The sequence below is a fragment of the Oncorhynchus tshawytscha genome, linkage group LG05 (assembly GCF_018296145.1).
Source record: "Oncorhynchus tshawytscha isolate Ot180627B linkage group LG05, Otsh_v2.0, whole genome shotgun sequence".
Lineage (NCBI taxonomy): Eukaryota > Metazoa > Chordata > Actinopteri > Salmoniformes > Salmonidae > Oncorhynchus > Oncorhynchus tshawytscha.
In genome coordinates, this window is record NC_056433.1 from 18842667 (window position 1) to 18867917 (window position 25251).

Here is a 25251-nt window from a genome sequence, read left to right on the forward strand (position 1 = left end):
TCAGTTGGTTTCTATATGAAACACTGTGCTGATGGCTATCAGCTGGTTTCTATAAGAAACACTGTGCTGATGGTTATCAGTTGGTTTCTATATGAAACACTGTGCTGATGGCTATCAGTTGGTTTCTATATGAAACACTGTGCTGATGGCTATCAGTTGGTTTCTATATGAAACACTGTGCTGATGGCTATCAGTTGGTTTCTATATGAAACACTGTGCTGATGGCTATCAGTTGGTTTCTATATGAAACACTGTGCTGATGGCTATCAGTTGGTTTCTATATGAAACACTGTGCTGATGGCTATCAGTTGGTTTCTATATGAAACACAGTGCTGATGGCTATCAGTTGGTTTCTATATGAAACACTGTGCTGATGGCTATCAGTTGGTTTCTATATGAAACACTGTGTTGATGGCTATCAGTTGGTTTCTATATGCAACACTGTGTTGATGGCTATCAGTTGGTTTCTATATGCAACACTGTGTTGATGGCTATCAGTTGGTTTCTATATGAAACACTGTGCTGATGGCTATCAGTTGGTTTCTATATGAAACACAGTGCTGATGGCTATCAGTTGGTTTCTATATGCAACACTGTGTTGATGGCTATCAGTTGGTTTCTATATGAAACACTGTGCTGATGGCTATCAGTTGGTTTCTATATGAAACACAGTGCTGATGGCTATCAGTTGGTTTCTATATGAAACACTGTGCTGATGGCTATCAGTTGGTTTCTATATGAAACACTGTGCTGATGGCTATCAGTTGGTTTCTATATGAAACACTGTGCTGATGGCTATCAGTTGGTTTCTATATGAAACACTGTGCTGATGGCTATCAGTTGGTTTCAGGCTGTTATTCTGCAGCAGAGGAAGGGGAGGAGAGAAGGAGTAAACAACAATACAAGTGCCTACGGCTAGCAGGTGTTTTCTGTTTTCTCAACAGGAGGGAAGGGGGCAAAGAAAGAGATGAAAGAGGTTGGGTTCAAATTAAGGGAGCAGTGATGCTGAGCTCAGTCCCTAGCCTGTGTTGAGGGGTCCGCAGTGAGCAGGCATCGTACTGGGCTGAGGCTCTGTTGTGGCTGTCTGTTTGTCTCCTGCTGTGAGGGCTGTCTCATAGCTGCCTACTGAACGGGAGAATAACAACACTGTGAGTGGTCTTGCAGTACTCTGTGATAGGGATGTAGCTGACTACACACTGTTGTGTGTGCGCGTGCGCGTGCGTGTGTGTGCGTGTGTGTGCGCGCGCGTGTGTGCTTGTGTGTGTGTATGGCGTGCTTGCCATGCTCAACATCTCCAGTCATTTACACAGCAACAACCTGTTCCATTTGGCTCCTTTGGATTCACCTATAATACTGTGCTGTTACCAGAGGCAGCTTTGACTGTATTCAGTTAACAACATCCTGCTTCCACAGATTACTCTGACATTTACCACAACACAAGCCAAGCCCTCTGACCGGATAACAGAGATCAATACAAATGTCGATGTCCAGAAGCCAATCCAATCTCTCTCTGCTGCCCAGCGGCTATGTTATGAGATAGATTATCAAGCAACTTTGAGCATTTTAAGTGATGCTACAAGTTGAAGACGATTAGAGATGCTGTGGAATCCACCACTGACCGTTACAGTTATCTGATTCTTGGCTCTCTTCCTGTCTAGGGCTTGTTGTGGTGGATTACAGTGTTAGCCCACTGAGTCATTGTAGCATTCGCATGTCGTTTAGCGGAGCCAGGGATTCATTGGTTGCCAGGCCACGGTCAGAGGCCAAATACTAGCCGCTGTCTGATATGTTATTTATTATATGAGACTGGATAATGTCACAGAGATTCATTTTTATCTGATCACTGTATCTGTGTGGATTTAGCCTTAATCTACAACTTAAACCAATATGTGTATTGCTCAGTTGTTTAAACTTTAATGGATTGGGAATCCTGATGCTCTCTCTGTCTCTGTCTCTCTCTCTCTCTCTCTCTCTCTCTCTCCCCATTTGCCAAGCATGCGGTCGTCAGTCAGTGATGATGTGGGAAGCAGGTTCTGGACCTTGACCATGCTCAATGGGTGGCCATTGTGTGTCAGCTGTGCTGATTGATGGAAGGAAGGAGGGCTTCCTATAATCTGGGCCTTGTTTTTTCCCTCTGGCCAAAGGGAAGCATACTGGACCACATTCTTTCTCCCATGTGTCTTAAGTGACTGCAGACTGCACTTCCTTCTTCTATCAGAAGAGATGGAATAGACACAACACACCAGGCCAGGAGGCTTGGAAAGAGGGAAAGAGAGATCAGAGAGAGGGAAGAGGGAGAGAGAGAGAGGAGAGAAAAAGAAGGATAGAGAGAGAGACAGACAGAGACCGACAGTGCAAGGGAAACAGGGCTCTTATTGAAATTAGAGGTCGACCGATTATGATTTTACGACACCGATACCGATTATTGGAGGGCCAAAAAAAGCCGATACAGATTAATCGGCCAATTTTTTAAATGTATTTGTAATAACGACAATTACAACCATACTGAATGAACACTTATTTTAACTTAATATAATACATCAATAAAATCAATTTAGCCTCAAATAAATAATTAAACATGTTCAATTTGGTTTAAATAATGCAAAAACAAAGTGTTGGAGAAGAAAGTAAAAGTGCAATATGTGCCATGTAAGAAAGCTAACGTTTAAGGTCCTTGCTCAGAACATGAGAACATATGAAAGCTGGTGGTTCCTTTTAACATGAGCCTTCAATATTCCCAGGTAAGAAGTTTTAGGTTGTAGTTATTATAGGAATTATAGGACTATTTCTCTCTATACCATTTCTAATAATACACAGAAATGTGAGCCTTAGGTCATTAATATGGTCGAATCCGGAAACTATCATCTTGAAAACAAGACGTTTATTCTTTCAGTGAAATACGGAACCGTTCCGTATTTTATCTAACGGGTGGCATCCATCAGTCTAAATATTCCTGTTACATTGCACAACCTTCAATGTTATGTCATAATTACTTAAAATTCTGGCAAATTAGGCGGCCCAAACTGTTGCATATACACTGTGTAACGGTTTTCTAGTGGTGATGAAGGAGAGTCGGACCAAACTGCAGCGTGTCGATTGCGATCCATATTTATTAAACAAAACGTAAACACGACTAAACACTAAACACGACTAAACACTAAACACGACAAAACAATAAACGTAATGAAAACCGAAAACAGCCTATCTAGTGCAAACTAACAGAGAGTACAAGTAAGACACTAAGGACAATCACCCACGACAAACTCAAAGAATATGGCTGCCTAAATATGGTTCCCAATCAGAGACAACGATAAGCACCTGCCTCTGATTGAGAACCACTCCAGACAGCCATAGACCTTGCTAGACAACCCACTAAGCTACAATCCCAATACCACCACCAAAACCCCAAGACAAACACACCACAATTACAAAAACCCCATGCCACACCCTGGCCTGACCAAATACATAAAGATAAACACAAAATACTTGGACCAGGGCGTGACAGAACCCCCTAAGGTGCGGACTCCCGAACGCACCTCAAAACAATAGGGAGGGTCCGGGTGGGCGTCTGTCCATGGTGGCGGCTCCGGCGCGGGACGTGGACCCCACTCCTTTAATGTCTTAGTCCCCTCTCCCTTCGTCCCTGGATAGTCCACCCTCGCCGCCGACCATGGCCTAGTAGTCCCCACCCAGAATCCCACTGGACTGAGGAGCAGATCGGGACTGAAGGACAGCTCGGGACCGAGGCAGCTCGGGACTGAGGGGAAGCTCGGGAGTGAGAGAAAGCTCAGGAGTGAGAGGAAGCTCAGGAGTGAGAGGAAGCTCAGGAGTGAGAGGAAGCTCAGGAGTGAGAGGAAGCTCAGGAGTGAGAGGAAGCTCAGGAGTGAGAGGAAGCTCAGGAGTGAGAGGAAGCTCAGGCAGGTAGATAGATCTACCAGCTCCTGGCTGGCTGGTGGTTTCAGCAGATCCTGGCTGACTGGCAGATCCTGGCTGACTGGCAGATCCTGGCTGACTGGCAGATCTGGAAGAGTCTTGTTGACTGGCAGATCTGGAAGAGTCTGGTTGACTGGCAGATCTGGAAGAGTCTGGTTGACTGGCAGATCTGGAAGAGTCTGGTTGACTGGCAGATCTGGAAGAGTCTGGTTGACTGGCAGATCTGGAAGAGTCTGGTTGACTGGTAGATCTGGCGGTGCTGGGCAGACTGGCGGCGCTGGGCAGACTGGCGGCGCTGGGCAGACTGGCGTTGCTGGGCAGACTGGCGGCGCTGGGCAGACTGGCGGCGCTGGGCAGACTGGCGGCGCTGGGCATACTGGCGGTGCTGGGCAGACTGGCGATGCTGGGCAGACTGACGACGCTGGGCAGACTGACGACGCTGGGCAGACTGGCGACGCTGGGCAGACTGGCGATGCTGGGCAGACTGGCGATGCTGGGCAGACTGACGGCGCTGGGCAGACTGGCGACGCTGGGCAGACTGGGGGCACTGGCGGCGCTGGGCAGACTGGCGGCACTAGCTGCTCCATATAGGCTGACAGCTCTGGCGGCTTCTTACAGACTGACCGCTCTGGCGGCTCCGGGCTGACTGGCAGCTCCTTGCAGACTGGCAGCTCCTTGCAGACTGGCAGCTCCTTACAGACTGGCAGCTCCGTGCAGACTGACAGCTCCGTGCAGACTGACAGCTCCTTGCAGACTGGAAGCTCCATGCAGACTGGCAGCTCCATGCAGACTGGCAGCTCCATGCAAACTGGCTGCTCTATGCAGACTGACAGCTCTGGCTGCTTCATGCAGACTGACATCTCTGGCTGCTCCATGTAGACTGGCTGCTTCATGCAGACTGGCAGCTCGGGCTGCTTCATGTAGACTGACAGCTCTGGCTGCTCCATGCGGACTGACAGCTCTGGCTGCTCCATGTAGACTGACTGCTTCATGCAGACTGGCAGCTCGGGCTGCTTCATGTAGACTGACAGCTCTGGCTGCTCCATGCAGACTGACAGCTCTGACTGTTCCATGCAGACTGACAGCTCTGGCTGCTTCATGCAGACTGGCAGCTCTGGCTGCTCCATGTAGACTGGCTGCTTCATGCAGACTGGCAGCTCGGGCTGCTTCATGTAGACTGACAGCTCTGGCTGCTCCTTGCAGACTGGCAGCTCCATGCAGACTGGCCGCTCTGGCTGCTCCATGCAGACTGACAGCTCTGGCTGCTTCATGCAGACTGGCAGCTCTGGCTGCTCCATGCAGACTGACAGCTCTGGCTGCTCCATGCAGACTGACAGCTCTGGCTGCTCCATGCAGACTGGCTGCTTCATGCAGACTGGCAGCTCTGGCTGCTCCATGCAGACTGACAGCTCTGGCTGCTCCATGTAGACTGGCTGCTTCATGCAGACTGGCAGCTCGGGCTGCTTCATGTAGACTGACAGCTCTGGCTGCTCCATGCGGACTGACAGCTCTGGCTGCTCCATGTAGACTGACTGCTTCATGCAGACTGGCAGCTCGGGCTGCTTCATGTAGACTGACAGCTCTGGCTGCTCCATGCAGACTGACAGCTCTGACTGTTCCATGCAGACTGACAGCTCTGGCTGCTTCATGCAGACTGGCAGCTCTGGCTGCTCCATGTAGACTGGCAGCTCTGGCTGCGCTGAACAGGCGGGAGACTCCGGCAGCGTAGGAGAGGAGAAAGGCTCTGGCTGCGCTAAACAGGCGGGAGGCTCCGGCAGCGCTGTAGAGGAGAAAGGCTCTGGCTGCGCTAAACATGCGGGAGGCTCCGGCAGCGCTGTAGAGGAGGAAGGCTCTGGCTGCGCTAAACAGGCGGGAGACTCTGGCAGCGCTGGAGATGAGGAAGGCTCTGGCTGCGCTAAACAGGCGGGAGGCTCCGGCAGCGCTGTAGAGGAGGAAGGCTCTGGCTGCGCTGAACAGGCGGGAGGCTCCGGCAGCGCTGGAGATGAGGAAAGCTCTAACAGCGCTAGAGAGGCGAGGCGCACTGTAGGCCTGATGCGTGGTGCTGGTACTGGTGGTACTGGACCGAGGACACGCACAGGAAGCCTGGAGCGGGGAGCTGCTACCGGAGGACTGGAGTGTGGAGGTGGCACAGGATGGGCTAGACCGTGAAGGCGTACTGGAGATCTTGAGAGCAGTGTTGGCACAGGATGTGCAAGGCTAGGGATGTGCACAGGAGGCCTGGTGCGTGAGGCTGGCACCAACTTCACCAGCCGACTAACACGCACCTCAGGACGAGTATGGAGCGCTAACCCAGGTGCCATCAAATCCCCAACACGTTCCGTCGGGCGAATTCCATGCAAAAAGCACCAACACAGCAACTCCCTCATTTCTCTCTCCTCCAATTTCCCCATTAACTCCTTCACAGTCTCTGGTTCTGGTCTCCTCCTTGGCTCCTCACGATAAACAGGGAGAGTTGGCTCAGGTCTGACTCCTGACTCTGCCACACTCTCCCTGAGCCCCCCAAGAAATTTTTGGGGCTGATTCTCAGGCTTCCATCCGCTACGCCGTGCTGCCTCCTCATATCTGCGCCTCTCAGCTTTCGCCGCCTCCAGTTCTTCCTTGGGGCGGCGATATTCTCCAGGCTGAGCCCAGGGTCCTTTACCGTCCAGTTCTTCCTCCCATGTCCATTTCTCCAGGTGGTGCAGCCTCTCCCACTGCAGCTGCTGCTGCTCCTGCTGCTGCTGCCTCTGTTGCCTCTCCTGTGGTTCCTGCCTGTTAACACGCTGCTTGGTCCGTTGGTGGTGGGTGATTCTGTAACGGTTTTCTAGTGGTGATGAAGGAGAGTCGGACCAAACTGCAGCGTGTCGATTGCGATCCATATTTATTAAACAAAACGTAAACACGACTAAACACTAAACACGACTAAACACTAAACACGACAAAACAATAAACGTAATGAAAACCGAAAACAGCCTATCTAGTGCAAACTAACAGAGAGTACAAGTAAGACACTAAGGACAATCACCCACGACAAACTCAAAGAATATGGCTGCCTAAATATGGTTCCCAATCAGAGACAACGATAAGCACCTGCCTCTGATTGAGAACCACTCCAGACAGCCATAGACCTTGCTAGACAACCCACTAAGCTACAATCCCAATACCACCACCAAAACCCCAAGACAAACACACCACAATTACAAAAACCCCATGCCACACCCTGGCCTGACCAAATACATAAAGATAAACACAAAATACTTGGACCAGGGCGTGACACACTGACTCTGCATGCAATGAACACAAGAGAAGTGACACAATTTCACCTGGTTAATATTGCCTGCTAACCTGGATTTCGTTTAGCTAAATATGCAGGTTTAAAAATATATACTTCTGTGTATTGATTTTAAGAAAGGCATTGATGTTTATGGTTAGGTACACGTTGGAGAAACGACAGTCCTTTTTCACGAATGCGCACTGCATCGATTATATGCAACGCAGGACACGCTAGATAAACTAGTAATATCATCAACCATGTGTAGTTATAACTAGTGATTATGAATGATTAAGTTTAATGCTAGCTAGCAACTTACCTTGGCTTCTTACTGCATTCGCGTAACAGGCAGGCTCCTCGTGAGGCAGGTGGTTAGAGCGTTGGACTAGTTAACTGTAAGGTTGCAAGATTGAATCCCCGAGCTGACAAGGTAAAAATCTGTCGTTCTGCCCCTGAACAAGGCAGTTAACCCACTGTTCCTAGGCCATCATTTAAAATAAGAATGTGTTCTTAACTGACTTGCCTAGTTAAATAAAGATTAAATAAAGGTGTAAAATAAATAAATAAATACAAAATAAAAATTTAAAATCGGCGTCCAAAATGACCGATTTCCGATTGCTATGAAAACTTGAAATCGGCCCTAATTAATCGGCCATCCCGATTAATCGGTCGACCTCTAATTGAAATCCTGAATATTTTCAAATGACACGTTTGATGGCAGTCGTGGCTATAGCTGAGGACTAGATCAGCAGTCTGTCTCCAAGGGAACACTGCAAGTTACAGTCTGTTTGTCTGTGCTGGTCTACACAGACAGTGTTATTTTCATGTTTATTTTGTAGGCTGGTAATGAGATCACATTAATTGTCACAGGGTGAATAATTCTGTCCTGTGGTAATCTTCCCCAGCACCAGCTAGTTGATAAACTTTCTATGCTTTAATTTTGTGCCAATACCATCACAGCCAAGGCATAAACAGTCTCTACAGAAGGTATTTGAACATGTTTTCTTGTCTGTAGGTGTGTTTACATACCAGTATTTGAAGACCTAGGTTATACCATAAAAGGAGACTATACTTGGTTTAGTAATAGTGTTGGAAGAAACATAGAGATGTCCTACTGGAAATATGTCCTGTCTCTTTATTAACAGACAGAAGCAAAGTCCACACTCCCCCCACCTCCCACCCATAGGACCGGCCGGTCGATGCTGGCAGTGATGTTATCATGGAATAATGGATGAGTGAATACCCCTATGACCGATCCTCCATGGGTCCCCTTCTCCCCGACTAGCTCTCCTTCCCCAACACGAGTGTATATCTAAGTGTATTTTTTTCCCCTGGCCGTGAAAGAGACACAGTGTTTGTGTGAGTCATCCGGAGCTCTGCTGTGTGTGTATGCGCCTGTGTGTGTGTGTGTGTGTGTGTGTGTGTGTGTGTGTGTGTGTGTGTGTGTGTGTGTGTGTGTGTGTGTGTGTGTGTGTGTGTGTGTGTGTGTGTGTGTGTGTGTGTGTGTGTGTGTGCGCGTGCGTTTGTGTGTGTGTGCGCGTGTGTATGTCAGGCTATAAACCTCCTAGTGCTCCTTGAGAGACAGCATTTCTCTAATGAGACAAGGACATGTCATCTGAGGAGAGAGGAGAGCAAACCAAGAACAATGTTAAAGTACACCTCTATTCCATGTATTGTGGCTTGTCATCAGTCCTGTAACCTTCCTTTTCCTTTTCAGACTAGATGTTCAATTGATTTACAAGCAAGTTGATAATCCCTCTTCTTCTTCTCTGTGTTACTCTCTGTGTAGAATATAGATAATGGGCTGTGTACAATGCAAGGATAAAGAAGCAACGAAACTCACGGACGACCGAGACACCAGCATCTCCCAGAGTGCCACAGGCTTCCGCTATGGCGCCGATCCCACGCCGCAGCACCAGCACTATCCCAGCTTCGGGGTCACCGCCATCCCCAACTTCAACAACTTCCAGGCGCCTGTCGGCCAGGGAATGACCGTCTTCGGAGGGGTCAACACCTCCTCCCACACCGGGACCCTACGCACCCGTGGCGGAACAGGTAGGGGTGTCCATACGTTCCCCGTTAGCCCTTCTCCTGACTTCCCTGGACCCGCTTCACCTCACAGCCCAGTCACGGCCCCTCGGCCCTGTGTTTGAACGTCCGGCCGGCGCTTGCACAGCCCTTTGTAGGGTGGGTTCATTGTTTACATAGAGAATATTCCCAGTCAGGATATCCTTTATGTTTCACTGAGCCTCTGCTGCTACAAGAGGAGCTACAGCGTTTCCACTTAATTAACACAGCTTCCATCAAAGTGTGGATTATTTCTGTCCCAAAATGATCCAAATCCACTGTCAGTTGCAGGGGACAAGGGGGTTTAACTTTGGTACAAACTGTCCCTCTCTCCTCTCTCTCTCTCTCTCTCTCTCTTTCTCTCTCTCTAAACCACTTTCATGACAAAATAGTGGTACTGCCTTGTCTGTCTAACAGGCACCATTTTGCCTTTCAGGCTCATAGATGAGGTGCCGTTTGTGACATTCTATCGGGAATCATTTGATCTGTTTGCACTTAGTCAACAGTCTGAACGGAAATTCACAGCTAGTACTGTATGTACCGTGACCTTAAATTACTGAATTGAATGGGCCTCACTCACATGCCAATCCTCAGATTACTGTAGTAAATATATAATAAATAATAAACCATGCATAACCAAAGCCTGGTTGTTGTATTCTGGCTTGCTAGGTGTTTCTTGTAAGTGGAGGAGATGTGGAGGCATTTCTTCAGAAGTCATGCAGTCTGTTTGTATCTTGTGACAGGTAGATGCATCAGAGGTGTGGCATGCAAAATCCCCCTGTGTGCATCCCCTCGCTCTCTCTCTCTCTCTCTCTCTTTCTCTCTCTCTCTTTCTCTCTCTCCCTCTCTCTCTCTCTCTCTCTCTCTCTCTCTCTCTTTCTCTCTCTCCCTCTCTCTCTCTCTCTCTTACTCTCTCTCTCTTACTCTCTCCCTCTTACTCTCTCTCTCCCTCTTACTCTCTCTCTCTTACTCTCTCCCTCTTACTCTCTCTCTGTTCTGTGTCATGTGAAAGGCAGCAGCTTGTTCTCTTCTCACTGCTACTATCCCCAAGGGCCTTGCTCTTAAAGCACAGACTATTCATTTCCGCCGTACACTCAACACTGTCCCAACACTCAAAAGACTGTCTAGGCTTCCACCCCCACCATATTGCTGTGGTGCATCAAGTCCTTTCAGATCAGGGAAAGGAGATGAATAAAGAAAGCTCTTTAGACTTGTGGAGACTTATGCTGAGAGATTCAGCAGACTGCCTGTGTAGATGGAGCAGGCTCAGCCCCTCTCTCTTTGGACTCCCTCTCAGCCTGTCTTTCCCAGAACCCCTCTCAGCCTGTCTCCCTGGACCCTCTTTCAGACAGTCTCCCTAGATCCTCTCTCAGCCTGTCTCCCTAGACCCTCTCTCATCCTGTCTCCTAAGATCCTCTCTCAGCCTGTCTCCCTGGACCCTCTTTCAGACAGTCTCCCTAGATCCTCTCTCAGCCTGTCTCCTTGGACACTCTCAGCCTGTCTCCCTAGATTCTCTCTCAGCCTGTCTCCCTGGACACTCTCAGCCTGTCTCCCTAGATCCTCTCTCAGCCTGTCTCCCTAGATCCTCTCTCAGCTTGTCTCCTTGGACACTCTCAGCCTGTCTCCCTAGATTCTCTCTCAGCCTGTCTCCCTGGACATCTAGGTAGTTGGTAATAATAATAATCTTCTATTACATGTGGTATGTAGTGTATGTGCTACCTACCTGCCTGCTGAAAGATTATATGAAGGACCTTTTTCCATTCATAATTGCTGCAGTGTTTGTATGCTATCTTTCAGGTGAAAGATGTCCAATACTGTATGAAGGCTTATTTCCAGCTATTTATACTGTCACCAATTTAATGGATGATTTCACATTCAATTCACTACAGCTTAGTATATCCACTGCATCCAGAAATGGCTGCAGACTCTAGTATAAAAACTACCATGCACCCAACTTCCCTTCCAGGGTCAGTCAGTTCAATGTTAGTCTCTCAGACTCTAAGGTTCATTTGCTGCACTTCCTAATCGCTTGAGTGCTGACGCTGTGTGTTTTCTCTCGGCAGGAGTCACCCTCTTTGTGGCACTTTATGACTATGAGGCGCGGACAGAGGACGACCTCAGCTTCAGGAAAGGGGAGAGGTTTCAGATTATCAACAGCACGTAAGTACAGTATAGTACAGCCACTTATCACACATCACACCTACTGCACTGAGAGTGGGAAAATGTCTATATTCTAGATGTAAATATCATATTAGAATCACTCTGGTAGCCTGGCTGCCTAGGTTTATCACTTTGACCGGGGAAGGTGTTGGAATGACTGTAAAATAAGTTTTATTTCCATTTTCAAGACATCAGCATTTAAATTGTATGGAACAGGCAGGGGTCTTTAGTTTGAGGTGGGGGAGGGGGATGTGGAATGGTTTTGTGTTGTTCTTCAGTCTGCTTTAGTCTGGTGTAGACTTTCTCTTTGAACGGTCTGACACAAAGTGCAGCCACTCTGTTACGCCTCTGTCAGCACAACTGTCTCAGACCAGCCCATGAACATGCTGCTCTGAAACCTCATGGATGGGTTCTTCCTTCTCAGCAGGCTTTAGTGACACACTGAAAAATGTCATTTGATATATTCTCTCAGAAGTATGACTGTCTGTGTCTGTTTAGGTTTGTGATTTCCCAGCTCCTCCTCCACTGTCCCCATGTTTATGTTCACCCATGTAGTTTTTCAACCTAAAGCCCAGGCAGCACAGGGGATGCTCACCAGTCTCCATACCCATCCATACTGCTTTAGCAGCTGACATCCTGTCCTTTCTCCCATGTGGAAGGGCTGCTCCTCATACCCCAGTAGCACACGTTTAACCACCACCACCCACTGCCCACCCATCTAGAGCAAAGGCAGGAAGACATCATCATTAGGACCCTCTCTATGCTATCTTCCCCTCCTTCTCTCCTCCCTTCATCTTCTCCTCCTGGCCAGTGGCCAGTCAGAGCTGCAGCCTCAGCCCTCCATCATCCACCCTCCGTCCGCCCACGCCTCCCTCACTTCTAACTTCCCTCCCTGGCAGCATCCAGGCACTGTTCTAGCTTGGCACACTGGCCCCTGCTGGAGAGAAGAGTAACTGCACCCAGCCCAGGCCCAGTCTCTCCCTCTCAGGCCAGGCTGCCTGGCAAACAGACAGTACATGGTAGATGCCTGTTCAGGCAGGGAATCACGTGAGCAGCCATGGGACTCCTGTGAGCAGCCATGGGACTCCTGTGAGCAGCCATGGGACTCCTGTGAGCAGCCATGGGACTCCTGTGAGCAGCCATGGGACTCCTGTGAGCAGCCATGGGACTCCTCTGAGCAGCCATGGGACTCCTGTGAGCAGCCATGGGACTCCTGTGAGCAGCCATGGGACTCCTGTGAGCAGCCATGGGACTCCTGTGAGCAGCCATGGGACTCCTCTGAGCAGCCATGGGACTCCTCTGAGCAGCCATGGGACTCCTGTGAGCAGCCATGGGACTCCTGTGAGCAGCCATGGGACTCCTGTGAGCAGCCATGGGACTCCTCTGAGCAGCCATGGGACTCCTCTGAGCAGCCATGGGACTCCTGTGGCTACTGAGCACAGGGTCTGTTGTGTTGTATTATGGTGGCATCTTCTCAATGAATCGCTGAGCTTGGTGAATGCAAACAACAGGTTACAGGGAAGCATCCCAAACAATAAGACTCAAGTGTTTATAATGTTTGATTCTGATTGCTTAGAATAGTTTCCTATAACATGATTGCTGTAACAAGATGACACGTGTATACGTCTTCATCATGCAATTGCACATTTAGCACATTTTTTCACAGTCTGTTTTTGTACAACTACCTCAGAAATATGCAGGAAATACCACAGATGTTTTGTTTAATGATTACTCTGTCATTAGCAGTGACCACAGGGAAAGAAGTTAGTTGAAGCATAACAATATTTCTGGAGATGGGAGAAGGCTGGTTCTTTGTTTGTTTACCCATGTTGTTGTTTTCTGTCTTTGCGGCGCAGCCGACTTGGTTTAAAGAGCGTTTGTTTAAGAAGACAGAAGTGGTGAATGGACTGGGGTCCATCCCGTCCCTCCCTGTCTCTCTCTCTCTTTCACTCTTTCGCCTGCTCTCTCTGCCTTTCTCGCTCCTCCTTTCCTCCCAGCAGTCCATCATTCCTCTCAGCTGTTGGCGTTAGCGTGTTAGCTTGAACACACTAGCCCTCCAGATGTAACCTCCATTGTCCTCTCAGAACAAATGAAACCCGTCATGTTTTTATTCAGGACAAATGAAAGACTGCTACTAGGGATGTAGTAGTAGGTGGTTCTGTGTGTGGGGGAGACTATGTTTGAGGGACCAGTGTTTGTGTGTGTGTGTGTGTGTGTGTGTGTGTGTGTGTGTGTGTGTGTGTGTGTGTGTGTGTGTGTGTGTGTGTGTGTGTGTGTGTGTGTGTGTGCGCGGGCTAGCAAATAATGGACCACTCCTTAAGGCATCACCTATGTCTCCTGTGCTTTCCATGTGTGTTTTTGATGGTGTTGAGGAGGAGTCAGGTGGAAGAGGAAAACAGGGAGGAGGCTGGGGAGGAGAGGATAAATGAATGAGTGGTGGGGTACTGTGGAATACATTGAGAGGAATACAGGGAGATTAAGAATGTAATGCAGTCTGGTGCTGAAAAGAAGAAGGGACTATACTGTGTTTGAGAGACAGCAGGGATAACAGTTAAGTGTGTCAGGAAGTGGAGATATAAAAAGAAAGATGTAATGAAATGTGCGAGGGAGAGAGGGATGTAAACGAGGCCAGTGTGTTGGGAGGACAGGAGAGTGAGCGTGATGGAGAGACGGTTGTTAGAGGGAGAGAAAGAGGACAGGAGAGAGGCGGTAATGGCTGCATGGGCATGCAAGCTGTGGTCGTTAAGAGCTCTCCCTCCCTCCTTTCAACCCCTGCTTGTATTCAGACAGTGCTGCCAACACATGCTGCCTCCCTACAGTATAGGATTCCATATGAACAAGGCATGTACTACTACCCAATGTATTCACGTCAAATGCATTATTGATCACAGTGGTTCATTTGTTATTTCTATAGCCAATCTCCTAATACATAGTGTACATGAAACCATCTGATCCCACGTGGGTTCCTTTGGTTAGCAGGGGTTAAACCCTTTAAGCCTCACCCCTACCATGACTGACTAGTATTGCAAATGTGTATTGATCAATACTGTAGGGAATATCATGTAATGATGCTTTTCCTCTGCTCTCTCTCTCTCTCCATCTATCGCTCTCCCTCCCTTTCTCTGCCCCCCTTCTCTCTCTCTCTCTCAGTGAAGGGGACTGGTGGGATGCTCGTTCCCTCACCACCGGTGGAAATGGTTACATCCCCAGTAATTACGTGGCTCCAGTGGACTCCATCCAGGCTGAGGAGTGAGGAGCAATCTGTCATACTGGGTTTCATTGGGACACTTTCTGACAGAGCTGAATACATGGCACACCAGACACCAGGTCACAAAGTGACACTTCTCCTGTCACGTCACTCACACACACACACTCACACACACGTGCACACGCACACACATACACACTCTCTGTCTCTCTAACCCTCTCTCTTCTCACTCTCTTTCGCTCTCTCTCCTCTGTTTTCTATCTGAGACAACAGGGAGAGAGGAAGATGTCAGAAGTTTAGACAAGCGCAGATAGGCTCTCTATATCTCAGTGCCTGAAGTTAACAATCAAGACAAGGCTCTGAGGAGAAATGTAAACATACTGGGATTTGTACAGTATGTCTCTGCAGAGCTGGCACTTTCACCGGCTCATTAAAAACACTTTTATTAGACACTATAAAAGAGAGGAGAGTTGTGTGAATTGTTAAATGCTGTGTTTTCAGATATTTGAAATGTCAGAGACAGTGTGAGAGTTTTTCCCGAGTGTGTGTGTGTGTGTGTGTGTGTGTGTGTGTGTGTGTGTGTGTGTGTGTGTGTGTGTGTGTGTGTGTGTGTGTGTGTATATATATATATATATATATATATATACCTTGGTGTCAGACAGTGCTACAGGCCCCTTCCCCCACCTCACTCTCCATCAGACTCTGGTGAATAATGATGTCATTATTCTATTGGTGCACCACAAGGTACACTATAGCATGATGGACAGCCAGGGTTTGTATGGGGGTGGTTCAATCCACCAACACTGACTTATTACTGTAAGAGACATGTCATGCTCCCTCTCTACATGTATTTAGCCAGTGTTCAGCCTCTAGTCTCAGAGACCACGGCCACATGGGGATTTATTGGCAGTGTTGCAGTGAGAGTTTTAACTGGCCCTGTGACTGGTGTCACAATCAACGTGTCTCTGATCACTGTGTATCAGATGATCATTTTTAAACTCAAAGACCCTTTACACACATAGTCTATACCAAACCAAGATGGATGGTTTATGATTGTGCCTCCCTCACTCGTTGTTATCCACTCTTCATAGCTGGTACTTTGGGAAACTAGGCCGGAAGGATGCAGAGAGGCAGCTGCTGTTCACTGGTAACCCCCGTGGCACCTATCTCATCAGAGAGAGCGAAACTACAAAAGGTAACCACCAACTCATCTAAGTGAAGTACCCAACTGTCATACTTGAGTAAAAGTAAAGATACCTTAATAGAAAATGACTCAAGTAAAAAGGAAAGTCACCCAGTAAAAGTCTAAAAGTATTTGGTTTTAAGTATACTTAAGTATTACAAGTAAAAGTATAAATTATTTTAAATGACTTCTGTTAGGCAATCCAAATAGCACAATTTTCTTGTTTTTTTAAATGTATTTAGGGATAGGGGTAGTCAACGGCACACTCCGACATAATTTACAAATGAAGCATGTGTGTTTAGTGAGTCCGCTGCATCAGAGGCAGTAGGGAGGACCAGGGATGTTCTCTTGATAAGTGTGTGAATTGAACCATTTTCCTGTCCTGTTAAGCATTCAAAATGTAACAAGTACTTTTGGGTGTCAGGGAAAATATATGGAGTAAAAAGTACATCATTTTCTTTAGGAATGTAGTGAAGTAAAAGTAAAAATTGTAAAATATATAAATAGTAAAGTAAAATACAGATACCCCAAATGAAGTAGTTACTTTAAAGTATTTTACTTCAGTCCTTTACACCACTGCCTGTGTGGTAGGACAGCTGTCTAACAGAATGTTTGATATACTGTTCATTTATCCAACTGAGCAGCTGACTATTCTATAAAATCTCATTCTGTATCTGTTAATACTATCAATCATTTCCCATGACCCTCAGTGCTAATGCATGAGGTAAGTGATTGTTTCCCAGTGACACTCTACTCCCCATCTGTGTGTCCTACAGGTGCCTTCTCCCTGTCCATACGAGACTGGGATGACGTGAAGGGGGACCACGTGAAGCATTATAAGATCCGTAAGCTGGACAGCGGCGGTTACTACATCACCACCAGGGCTCAGTTTGAGACCCTACAGCAGCTGGTACAGCACTACTCAGGTAAGAGTCAGAACAGGTCCAAGTTACACCATTCATACACCATTCGTTAGACATATATGACTGAAATGCATACGATAGCCATATTGCCTCAAAAATGGCTAGTTTATCACCGGTTTCAGTGCAGGCCTGGAGTTGCAGTAACAGTGAGCTGAACAAAGCAGTCAGTTATACCATTCATACACCATTATTAGAATGTTTATTAGACATGTATGAGTGGCGTAGCTATGATGACCTGTTAGAGTTGCAGTAACAGTGAGCTGAACAAAACAGTCAGTTATACCATTCATACACCATTATTAGAATGTTTATTAGACATGTATGAGTGGCGTAGCTATGATACTCAGCTTAGCACTTTCTAAACTTTCAGAAAACTGTTGAGGATGCAACAGATAAGTGATTAAAGAATTGATGAAGTGACACATTTTGAAATCAATTATTTTACAACTATTGAGACACTTGTGACACTAGCGCCACTTATTGTTGTTTGAAAAGGGGACCCTGCAAGGGTGAAGTAGCCTACTCAATCGCTGTAGTCTTAGTGTGAGTTACTAGGCCAATTGGTTCACTCTAATAGGCATGTTAGTCCCCGTCGTACAGACCATGTTCTCAGCAGACGCCGAGGACTGTTCAATGCCATTCCATTGATGATGACATACTGCATTCATGAGCACGTGTTGGTGTCAGACATATCTCTCTCTCTCGCTCTCTCTCTCTCTCTCTCTCTCTCTCACTCTCTCTCTCTCTCTCTCTCTCTCTCTGTCTCTCTCTCGCTCTCTGTCTCTCTCTCTCTCTCTCTCTCTCTCGCTCTCTCTCTCTCTCTCTCTCTCTCTCTCTCTCTCTGTTGCTCTCTGTCTCTCTCTCTCTCTCTCTCTCTCTCTCTCTCTCTCTCTGTCTCTCTCTCTCTGTCTCTCCCTCTCTGTCTCTCTCTTTTGCTGTCTTCCTATCCCTCTCTTTCACTCTCTCACTCTCTGTCTTTTCCTCACCCAATCTCTCTCACTTTACTCTCTCCCTTTCTCTCTTTATGCATCTCTCTACCTCTATGTATTTGTATATCTCTCTCCATGAGAATGGTGATGTGCTCCAGTTATCACATTGACATATCGATTCTTAGTCCACTGGAAATGAACCGTATGGATTGTGTGTGTATGTTTGTGTCACAGTGCATTAACCTTGTCTTTCCATGCCCTCTATTGCCACCCCAGGGAGCATATAGTGTGAAGTCCAAACACACCTCTTCAAATGACCTTGACCACTGTTGTTTTCTTCCAGGGCTTGTGCTTCTTCTGTTGCCTTTTGCTTTCTCACGATCTCTCACTTGGGTTTTTATCGAGGTTTAATTTCTATATTGTCAACGCATCTTTCCCACGGCAGCCAAACAGCAATCACATAGGCCAAAACACCACCAGGCCAAACTACAGTCTTAGAATCTAAGGTGCTATCTAGTGCCTAAAATGGTTATTAAGCTTTGAACCCTTTGAAGACCCTTTTTTGGTTCCAGGTAGAACCTGTTTGGGTTCCATGAAGAACCCTTTCCACAGAGGGTTCTACATGGAACCCAAAAGGTTTCTACCTGAAACCAAAAACAGTTCTACTTGGAACCAAAAAGGGTTCTCCTATGAGGACAGCCGAATAACCATTTTAGGTTCTAGATAGCACCTTAGATTCTAAGAGTGTAGTTTATAAAATGAAATCCTTATCTCAGAAATACCACTTTATCTTAATAGCCAACAAGGACAAATAACTGTTTTGATACCTAATGTGTGCATGCAGTGTGTCCAACGCCAGCCTCTCCCATTTGCTGTATTGACATGTTTTATGATAGTGAGACTGAGACATAAAGTACAGTATTGATGCCGGGTCACAGCAGCAGGCCCCGATGGGCTTTAATGGCTGCAGCACAGTCAGACAGCACTCCCATTGGAGAGACACAAGCCTTTATCTCCCCTTTACTACCCTGAGCAAACAGCCTGGTCCTTATCTCCGGGGGGGGCCCTTGCATGTCAGGGGAATCAAAGTGGAGGGACAGCGGCGGAAGCACCACCCACACGCCTCGCTTTCAATCGATGGCGGGCAAACACATCTACTTTCTCTGCGGAAAGAAGTAACGCAAATGTTCATGTCAGGGATGAGATAACGGGTTTTCATCATCACACACTAATAGACATACAGCTACCAGCCACAATGGCTTCTGCTGTCCCTGTCTCAAATCTAGACTACAGTACCCTCCTTTACTCCCTAGTTTGCATGAACATTAAAATGTCCTAGTTGTGGTGCACCGTGTTGTGCATTAACTATGTGGTCTCTATGTGTTTAACCATCATTACAACTAGGACGTTTTAATATTCATTTGGAGTGATTGACAGGCTGGCTATCTCCAAGCAATTACATTCATTATAATAAAGTGTTGGGAGTCACACATGCCATTAACCAGAGTAGAACCATAAATGTGGCCATCTATAGCGGGCTGTTGCAGTCATATCTGACCTTTGCTAATCACTTCATTCTAGCTTTGACTAAGAGCAACCACTACACAAAACAGGCTGCAACCTAAACAACACTGACCCTTCAATTCTTGACTGAATTCCTTACTGAATGCCTTACTGAATTCCTTACTGAATTCCTTGCTGAATTCCTTACTGAAGTTCTTGCTGAATTCCTTACTGAATTCCTTACTGAATTTCTTACATTCAAAGGAATATAGGGAAGCTGGTAAAAATGTCACTTTCTGTGTGTCATCAACAGAGGCGACAGAATCCTAATGCGGTACTGTACGATACTTAAAGGGAGGGTGGATGGAACAGCACTCAGTGTGATTTGATGAACAGTAGCTAAGAGGGCGTTAGACAGATTGAGGCTTGACTTTATGGCCTGTGGACAGACACTGTCTGGGACATTTAGTGGGACAGATTGACTGGCTGCTGTGTGGCTTACCGCTGGATGCACCTGAAACTGTGCTGCTATAAGAGTTCACCTTAACTGACTGCTACTACTTCTTTCTATCTCTCTCTATCCTCTCTCTCTCTCTCTCTCTCTCTCTCTCTCTCTCTATCCTCTTTCTCTTTATCCTCTCTCTCTCGCTCTCTCTCTCTATCATCTCTCTCTCTTTATCCTTTCTCTCTCTCTCTCTCTATCCTCTTTCTCTCTATCCTCTCTATCCTCTCTCTCTCTCTCTCTATCATCTCTCTCTCTCAATCCTCACTCTCTTTATCCTTTCTCTCTCTCTCTCTCTCTCTCTATCCTCTTTCTCTTTATCCTCTCTCTCTCTCTCTCTCTCTCTCTCTCTCTCTCTCTCTCTCTCTCTCTCTCTATCATCTCTCTCTCTCAATCCTCACTCTTTATCCTCTCTCTCTCTCTCTCTATCCTTTCTCTCTCTCTCTCTCTATCCTCTCTCTCTCTCTCTCTATCCTTTCTCTCTCTATCCTTTCTCTCTCTCTCTCTCTCTCTCTCTCTCTCTCTCTCTCTCTCTATCCTCTCTCTCTCTATCCTTTCTCTCTCTCTCTCTCTATCCTCTCTCTCTCTCTCTATCCTCTTTCTCTTTATCCTCTCTCTCTCTCTCTCTCTCTCTCTCTCTCTCTATCCTTTCTCTCTCTCTCTCTCTATCCTCTCTCTCTTTCTCTCTATCATCTCTCTCTCTCAATTCTCACTCTCTTTATCCTTTCTCTCTCTCTCTCTCTATCCTCTCTCTCTCTCTCTATCCTCTTTCTCTTTATCCTCTCTCTCTCTCGCTCTCTCTCTCTATCATCTCTCTCTTTATCTTTTCTCTCTCTCTCTCTCTATCCTCTTTCTCTTTATCCTCTCTCTCTCTTTATCCTCTCTCTCTCTCTATCATCTCTCTCTCTCAATCCTCACTCTCTTTATCCTTTCTCTCTCTCTCTCTCTCTACCCTCTTTCTCTTTATCCTCTCTCTCTCTCTCTCTCTATCCTCTCTCTCTCTCAAATCCTCACTCTCTTTATCCTTTCTCTTCCCTCTCTCTCTCTCTCTCTCTCTCTCTATCTCTATCTCTCTCTTCTCTCTTCTCTCTCTTCTCTTTCTCTCTCTCTTCTCTCTCTCTCTTCTCTCTTCTCTCTCTCTTCTCTCTCTCTCTTCTCTCTTCTCTCTCTCTTCTCTCTCTTCTCTCTCACTCTCTCTCTCTCTCTCTCTCTCTCTCTCTCTTCAAAGTGCTTTGCTAACTGCTTTCTTTCAACCCCCCTCTCTTCCCTATCTCACTCTCTCTCTCTCTCTGTGTCTCTGTATGCGTGCGTGTGTGTGTGTTGTGGGTATGCGTGTGTGTATGTGTGTGCACGCTCATCATGCCTGTCTGCAGAGCGGGCAGCGGGGCTGTGTTGTCGCTTGGTAGTGCCCTGCCACAAAGGGATGCCCCGCCTCACCGACCTGTCCGTCAAAACCAAAGACGTGTGGGAGATCCCACGGGAGTCACTGCAGCTCATCAAGCGTCTGGGGAATGGGCAGTTTGGGGAGGTCTGGATGGGTACGGGCAGACTCGCCTCCGTAAACGTCTGACCACAGGCTACATGAAAGGAGGCCACACTGACTGAGAAAGCAGAGACATCAGACAGAGAACAGATCCAGTCTCCTCACAACCTCTCTCTCTTAGAGAAAAGGGGAACGTCAGAAACGTCTTTACTGTTAAATGAGATCATCATTACTTGGTCTCTCCTAAGGGACACTTTTAGTTTGTGATCCATGTAAAACACGAACAATGATTTCAACAAACTGTCAATGTCTACAAACTCTGCTCTCTCAATTCAATATGGCTGCCTTCCATCTGTCTGTTTGCATGTTCCTCTCCCTGGTAGTTAACTCTGTGTGCCTTGCCTTCCATGTTCCCTCCCCTGTAGAGAGTGCGGATGGTTTGTGCTTTAATTTAACCGGTGTGTGTGTGAACTACACCCCTGATACTGTGGGCCTGACTCACGATTCCTGGGAAATCGCCAGAGACTCACTTGAGTTCGAAGTAAAGCTGGGGGCGGGATGTTTTGCTGAGGTGTGGTGTGGTAAGAACAAAATTGTTCCATCATTTTCTTTTCATTTCTAGTAAGGGGTGTCCGGGAGGAAAATTTGATAACTTATATATATTTATTTTCTAAGTATAGAATCACCTGAGGACATTTTCAGTCTATAAATCACAAAATGAAACTTTTGTGCAGGTGGTTCAGTTTTGTATTGTAATGGTTAATGAAAATGTAAGTTATCGTTCTTTTTTTCAGGATACCCTACATTTTTGCAAATATTATTTTATCATGCTTCATTTGAGGGCTTAAAGGCTTAAATCAGTTGTCTAAAAGTAACTTTTTAAACATACAATCCTACTATTATTTTAATGTATCTTGTGTAGAACTGGCTAAATGAACTACTTTTGAGTCCAGAGTTTTAGATCAGGGGTGTGTCCTGTTGTAATGTTTGGACATTCTGTTTATGGGTTTGGGGTTTTGGTTGGGGCTAGTCCCGGCTGATAGCTTAGCCCCACACCCTGCTGCCAGTGACACCCGGGATCCCATTACCTCAGAACCCAGCGGGTGACCTCAGCACAGTCACTGCACAGTACCAGGTCCCAAAAAGACTGACCCAGCAGTCATAGCTGTGTCACTTATCAACACCGCTCTCCAGGATTTATTCAAATTCTTAAATTAAAATCCCCAAACTCACCGCAGTAGAAAAGCATGTGGATCCCAAATGTCACACACTGACTCGAGGTCTGTCTTGCCTTTAGGTCACAGTTAATATTTTGACATTATTTACTGTGACAGCCCGCATCCCAAATGGCATCCTATTCCTTATATAGTGCCCTACCTTTGGGCACTGGGCAAAAGTAGTACAGGAATAGGATGCTATTTGGGACGCAGACACAGAACAAGCTAAATTACCTCGTAAGAAGAAGACCCTGATTCAATGGTTCAATGTTTCACAGTGTATTTACTGACACAAAGGCCTGAAGCTGTAGGTACACTATTGTAGAGAACAGTGGCATGCTCACACTGTGCTACAGTACAGTAACTTGCACGACAGCAGAGAGGGCCTTACTTACAGGGCTATTGCTTTTGTTAATTATCCTACAACGGATGATCCTTTCCCGTGTTGGTATATTGTGGGATTTAAAACCTTGCCAGATCTCTCTCATGGCTTTTGAAAGCCATTAGAAATGAAGGGTCACTATAAATGTCATACACATTGATTTGTCCCTCAGGACAACCTTTGTGCGTGTGAATTAAAGGCAAGCAGATGTCAATGTCCATTTCTGAGTTGTGTGCTGCGTTGTTGTATTTCAAAGCAAGACTTGTCTGTTTATTGAGTTTTTAGATATGTACATACTATATTGTACACAGTATTACTTATTGAATTCACAACAAAATGGTCTCAAGTCTTGCTTTGTGACATGATGTACTGTATACATCAATGAACAGTTTTCCAGATCCAGATTGAGCCTAGTCCTGGACTAAGAAGCATGCTCAATGGATAATCTCCACCGAAATAATCTAGTCCAAGACTAGGATTAAACTGTCTAGGAAACTGGCCCCAGAAGTTGTGAGATGTGACGGCTGTACTTCTACTTTGTTATTGGTGGGTAACAGGAACGTGGAACGGCACCACTAAGGTGGCGGTGAAGACTCTGAAGCCGGGCACCATGTCTCCTGAGTCCTTCCTGGAAGAAGCTCAGATCATGAAGAAGCTCCGGCATGACAAGCTGGTGCAGCTCTACGCTGTGGTGTCTGAGGAACCCATCTACATCGTCACTGAGTACATGGGCAAAGGTATTGTCAATCACACACCCATGAATGGACGCATGCACACATAGACAGACACACACACACCCACACACAGTTCATGTTGAAACACACACAATGCAATACCTTTGTCCACGTACTCTGCAACGATGCTATGGAGAAAACGGACCCTAGAACTCAATATTTCTTTAAAGAATAATCCAACATTGACACTGTGGTGAGCCAGCACCTTCAGTGACACGCTGTAGGCCTAGCTAGATAGACTATGTAACCATCTGCCTTGTTGCAAGCCCTGTGTGTTTTTTCAGTGCAACAATAATTGAAGCCTATAGTTAACTATGGCACAGTTGGCCAACAAGCTGACATTTACGAGCACCACAAGAAAGAGCTTCAGATCCCTCAATTAAGTATAGAAATAAATGGGCTGAAAACATTGTTTCTTTGACAAGCTGGGAAGGAATCCCACATGTAGGTCAGACTGTTAACTGACGTTCAGAAGACTTGTTTCAATAAAGATCTTCTATTTCAAATGCATGTTCTGACAACAGAACATGTTCTCCTGTTGTTTAGGAAGCCTCCTGGATTTCTTGAAGGATGGGGAGGGACGAGGACTGAAGCTGCCCAATCTGGTTGACATGGCAGCCCAAGTAAGCCCCGATAAAGATGTCACTCACTCAGCTCTGTGTTTATATAACTGAACTCTGTGTGACCACAAACAAGACAACTCAGCAGCACTGAAACTTCAGGACAGGGGTATGTCACCGTGTGTTGTATTCTTTCTGGAACTACAGGGGTGTGTCACCGTGTGTTGTATTCTTTCTGGAACTACAGGGGTGTGTCACCGTGTGTTGTATTCTTTCTGGAACTACAGGGGTGTGTCACCGTGTGTTGTATTCTTTCTGGAACTACAGGGGTGTGTCACCGTGTGTTGTATTCTTTCTGGAACTACAGGGGTGTGTCACCGTGTGTTGTATTCTTTCTGGAACTACAGGGGTGTGTCACCGTGTGTTGTATTCTTTCTGGAACTACAGGGGTGTGTCACCGTGTGTTGTATTCTTTCTGGAACTACAGGGGTGTGTCACCGTGTGTTGTATTCTTTCTGGAACTACAGGGGTGTGTCACCGTGTGTTGTATTCTTTCTGGAACTACAGGGGTGTGTCACCGTGTGTTGTATTCTTTCTGGAACTACAGGGGTGTGTCACCGTGTGTTGTATTCTTTCTGGAACTACAGGGGTGTGTCACCGTGTGTTGTATTCTTTCTGGAACTACAGGGGTGTGTCACCGTGTGTTGTATTCTTTCTGGAACTACGTTTAACTCAGTGATTTTATTTTGTCTGTCTGTCTGTCTGTCTGTCTGTCTGTCTGTCTGTCTGTCTGTCTGTCTGTCTGTCTGTCTGTCTGTCTGTCTGTCTGTCTGTCTGTCTGTCTGTCTGTCTGTCTGTCTGTCTGTCTGTCTGTCTGTCTGTCTGTCTGTCTGTCTGTCTGTCTGTCTGTCTGTCTGTCTGTTTGTTCCAGGTGGCAGCAGGCATGGCGTACATCGAGAGGATGAACTACATTCACAGAGATCTGCGCTCGGCTAACATCCTGGTCGGGGACAACCTGGTGTGTAAGATCGCCGACTTCGGATTGGCCAGGCTGATTGAGGACAATGAGTACACAGCACGGCAAGGTGAGGACACACACACACACACACACACACTAATGATTGCCTTAGTTCATGAAGAGAGTTCTTCCAACACAATACTGTGTGCATCATCACACCTTGACAGGATGTCAATGG

The 25251-nt window shown here is 46.7% G+C and overlaps 1 protein-coding gene across 3 annotated transcripts in view; it reads left to right on the forward strand.

Annotated features, from left to right (window-relative positions):
- The window catches only part of LOC112250060 (tyrosine-protein kinase Fyn), a 75791-nt gene that overhangs the window by 46586 nt on the left and 3954 nt on the right, over nucleotides 1-25251 (forward strand). For 2 of the 3 annotated variants that reach the window (XM_042321610.1, XM_042321609.1), the window contains 9 exons: nucleotides 8994-9259; nucleotides 11335-11431; nucleotides 14582-14680; nucleotides 15731-15834; nucleotides 16599-16748; nucleotides 21053-21217; nucleotides 23319-23498; nucleotides 24042-24118; nucleotides 24987-25140. In XM_042321610.1, coding sequence (XP_042177544.1) covers nucleotides 9004-9259; nucleotides 11335-11431; nucleotides 14582-14680; nucleotides 15731-15834; nucleotides 16599-16748; nucleotides 21053-21217; nucleotides 23319-23498; nucleotides 24042-24118; nucleotides 24987-25140 — 1282 coding nt within the window. In that variant the 5' untranslated portion in view covers nucleotides 8994-9003. Of the gene's footprint in view, nucleotides 1-8993; nucleotides 9260-11334; nucleotides 11432-14581; nucleotides 14681-15730; nucleotides 15835-16598; nucleotides 16749-21052; nucleotides 21218-21587; nucleotides 21744-23318; nucleotides 23499-24041; nucleotides 24119-24986; nucleotides 25141-25251 lie in introns of all 3 variants that reach the window. The other variant, XM_042321611.1, reaches the window with a different exon arrangement.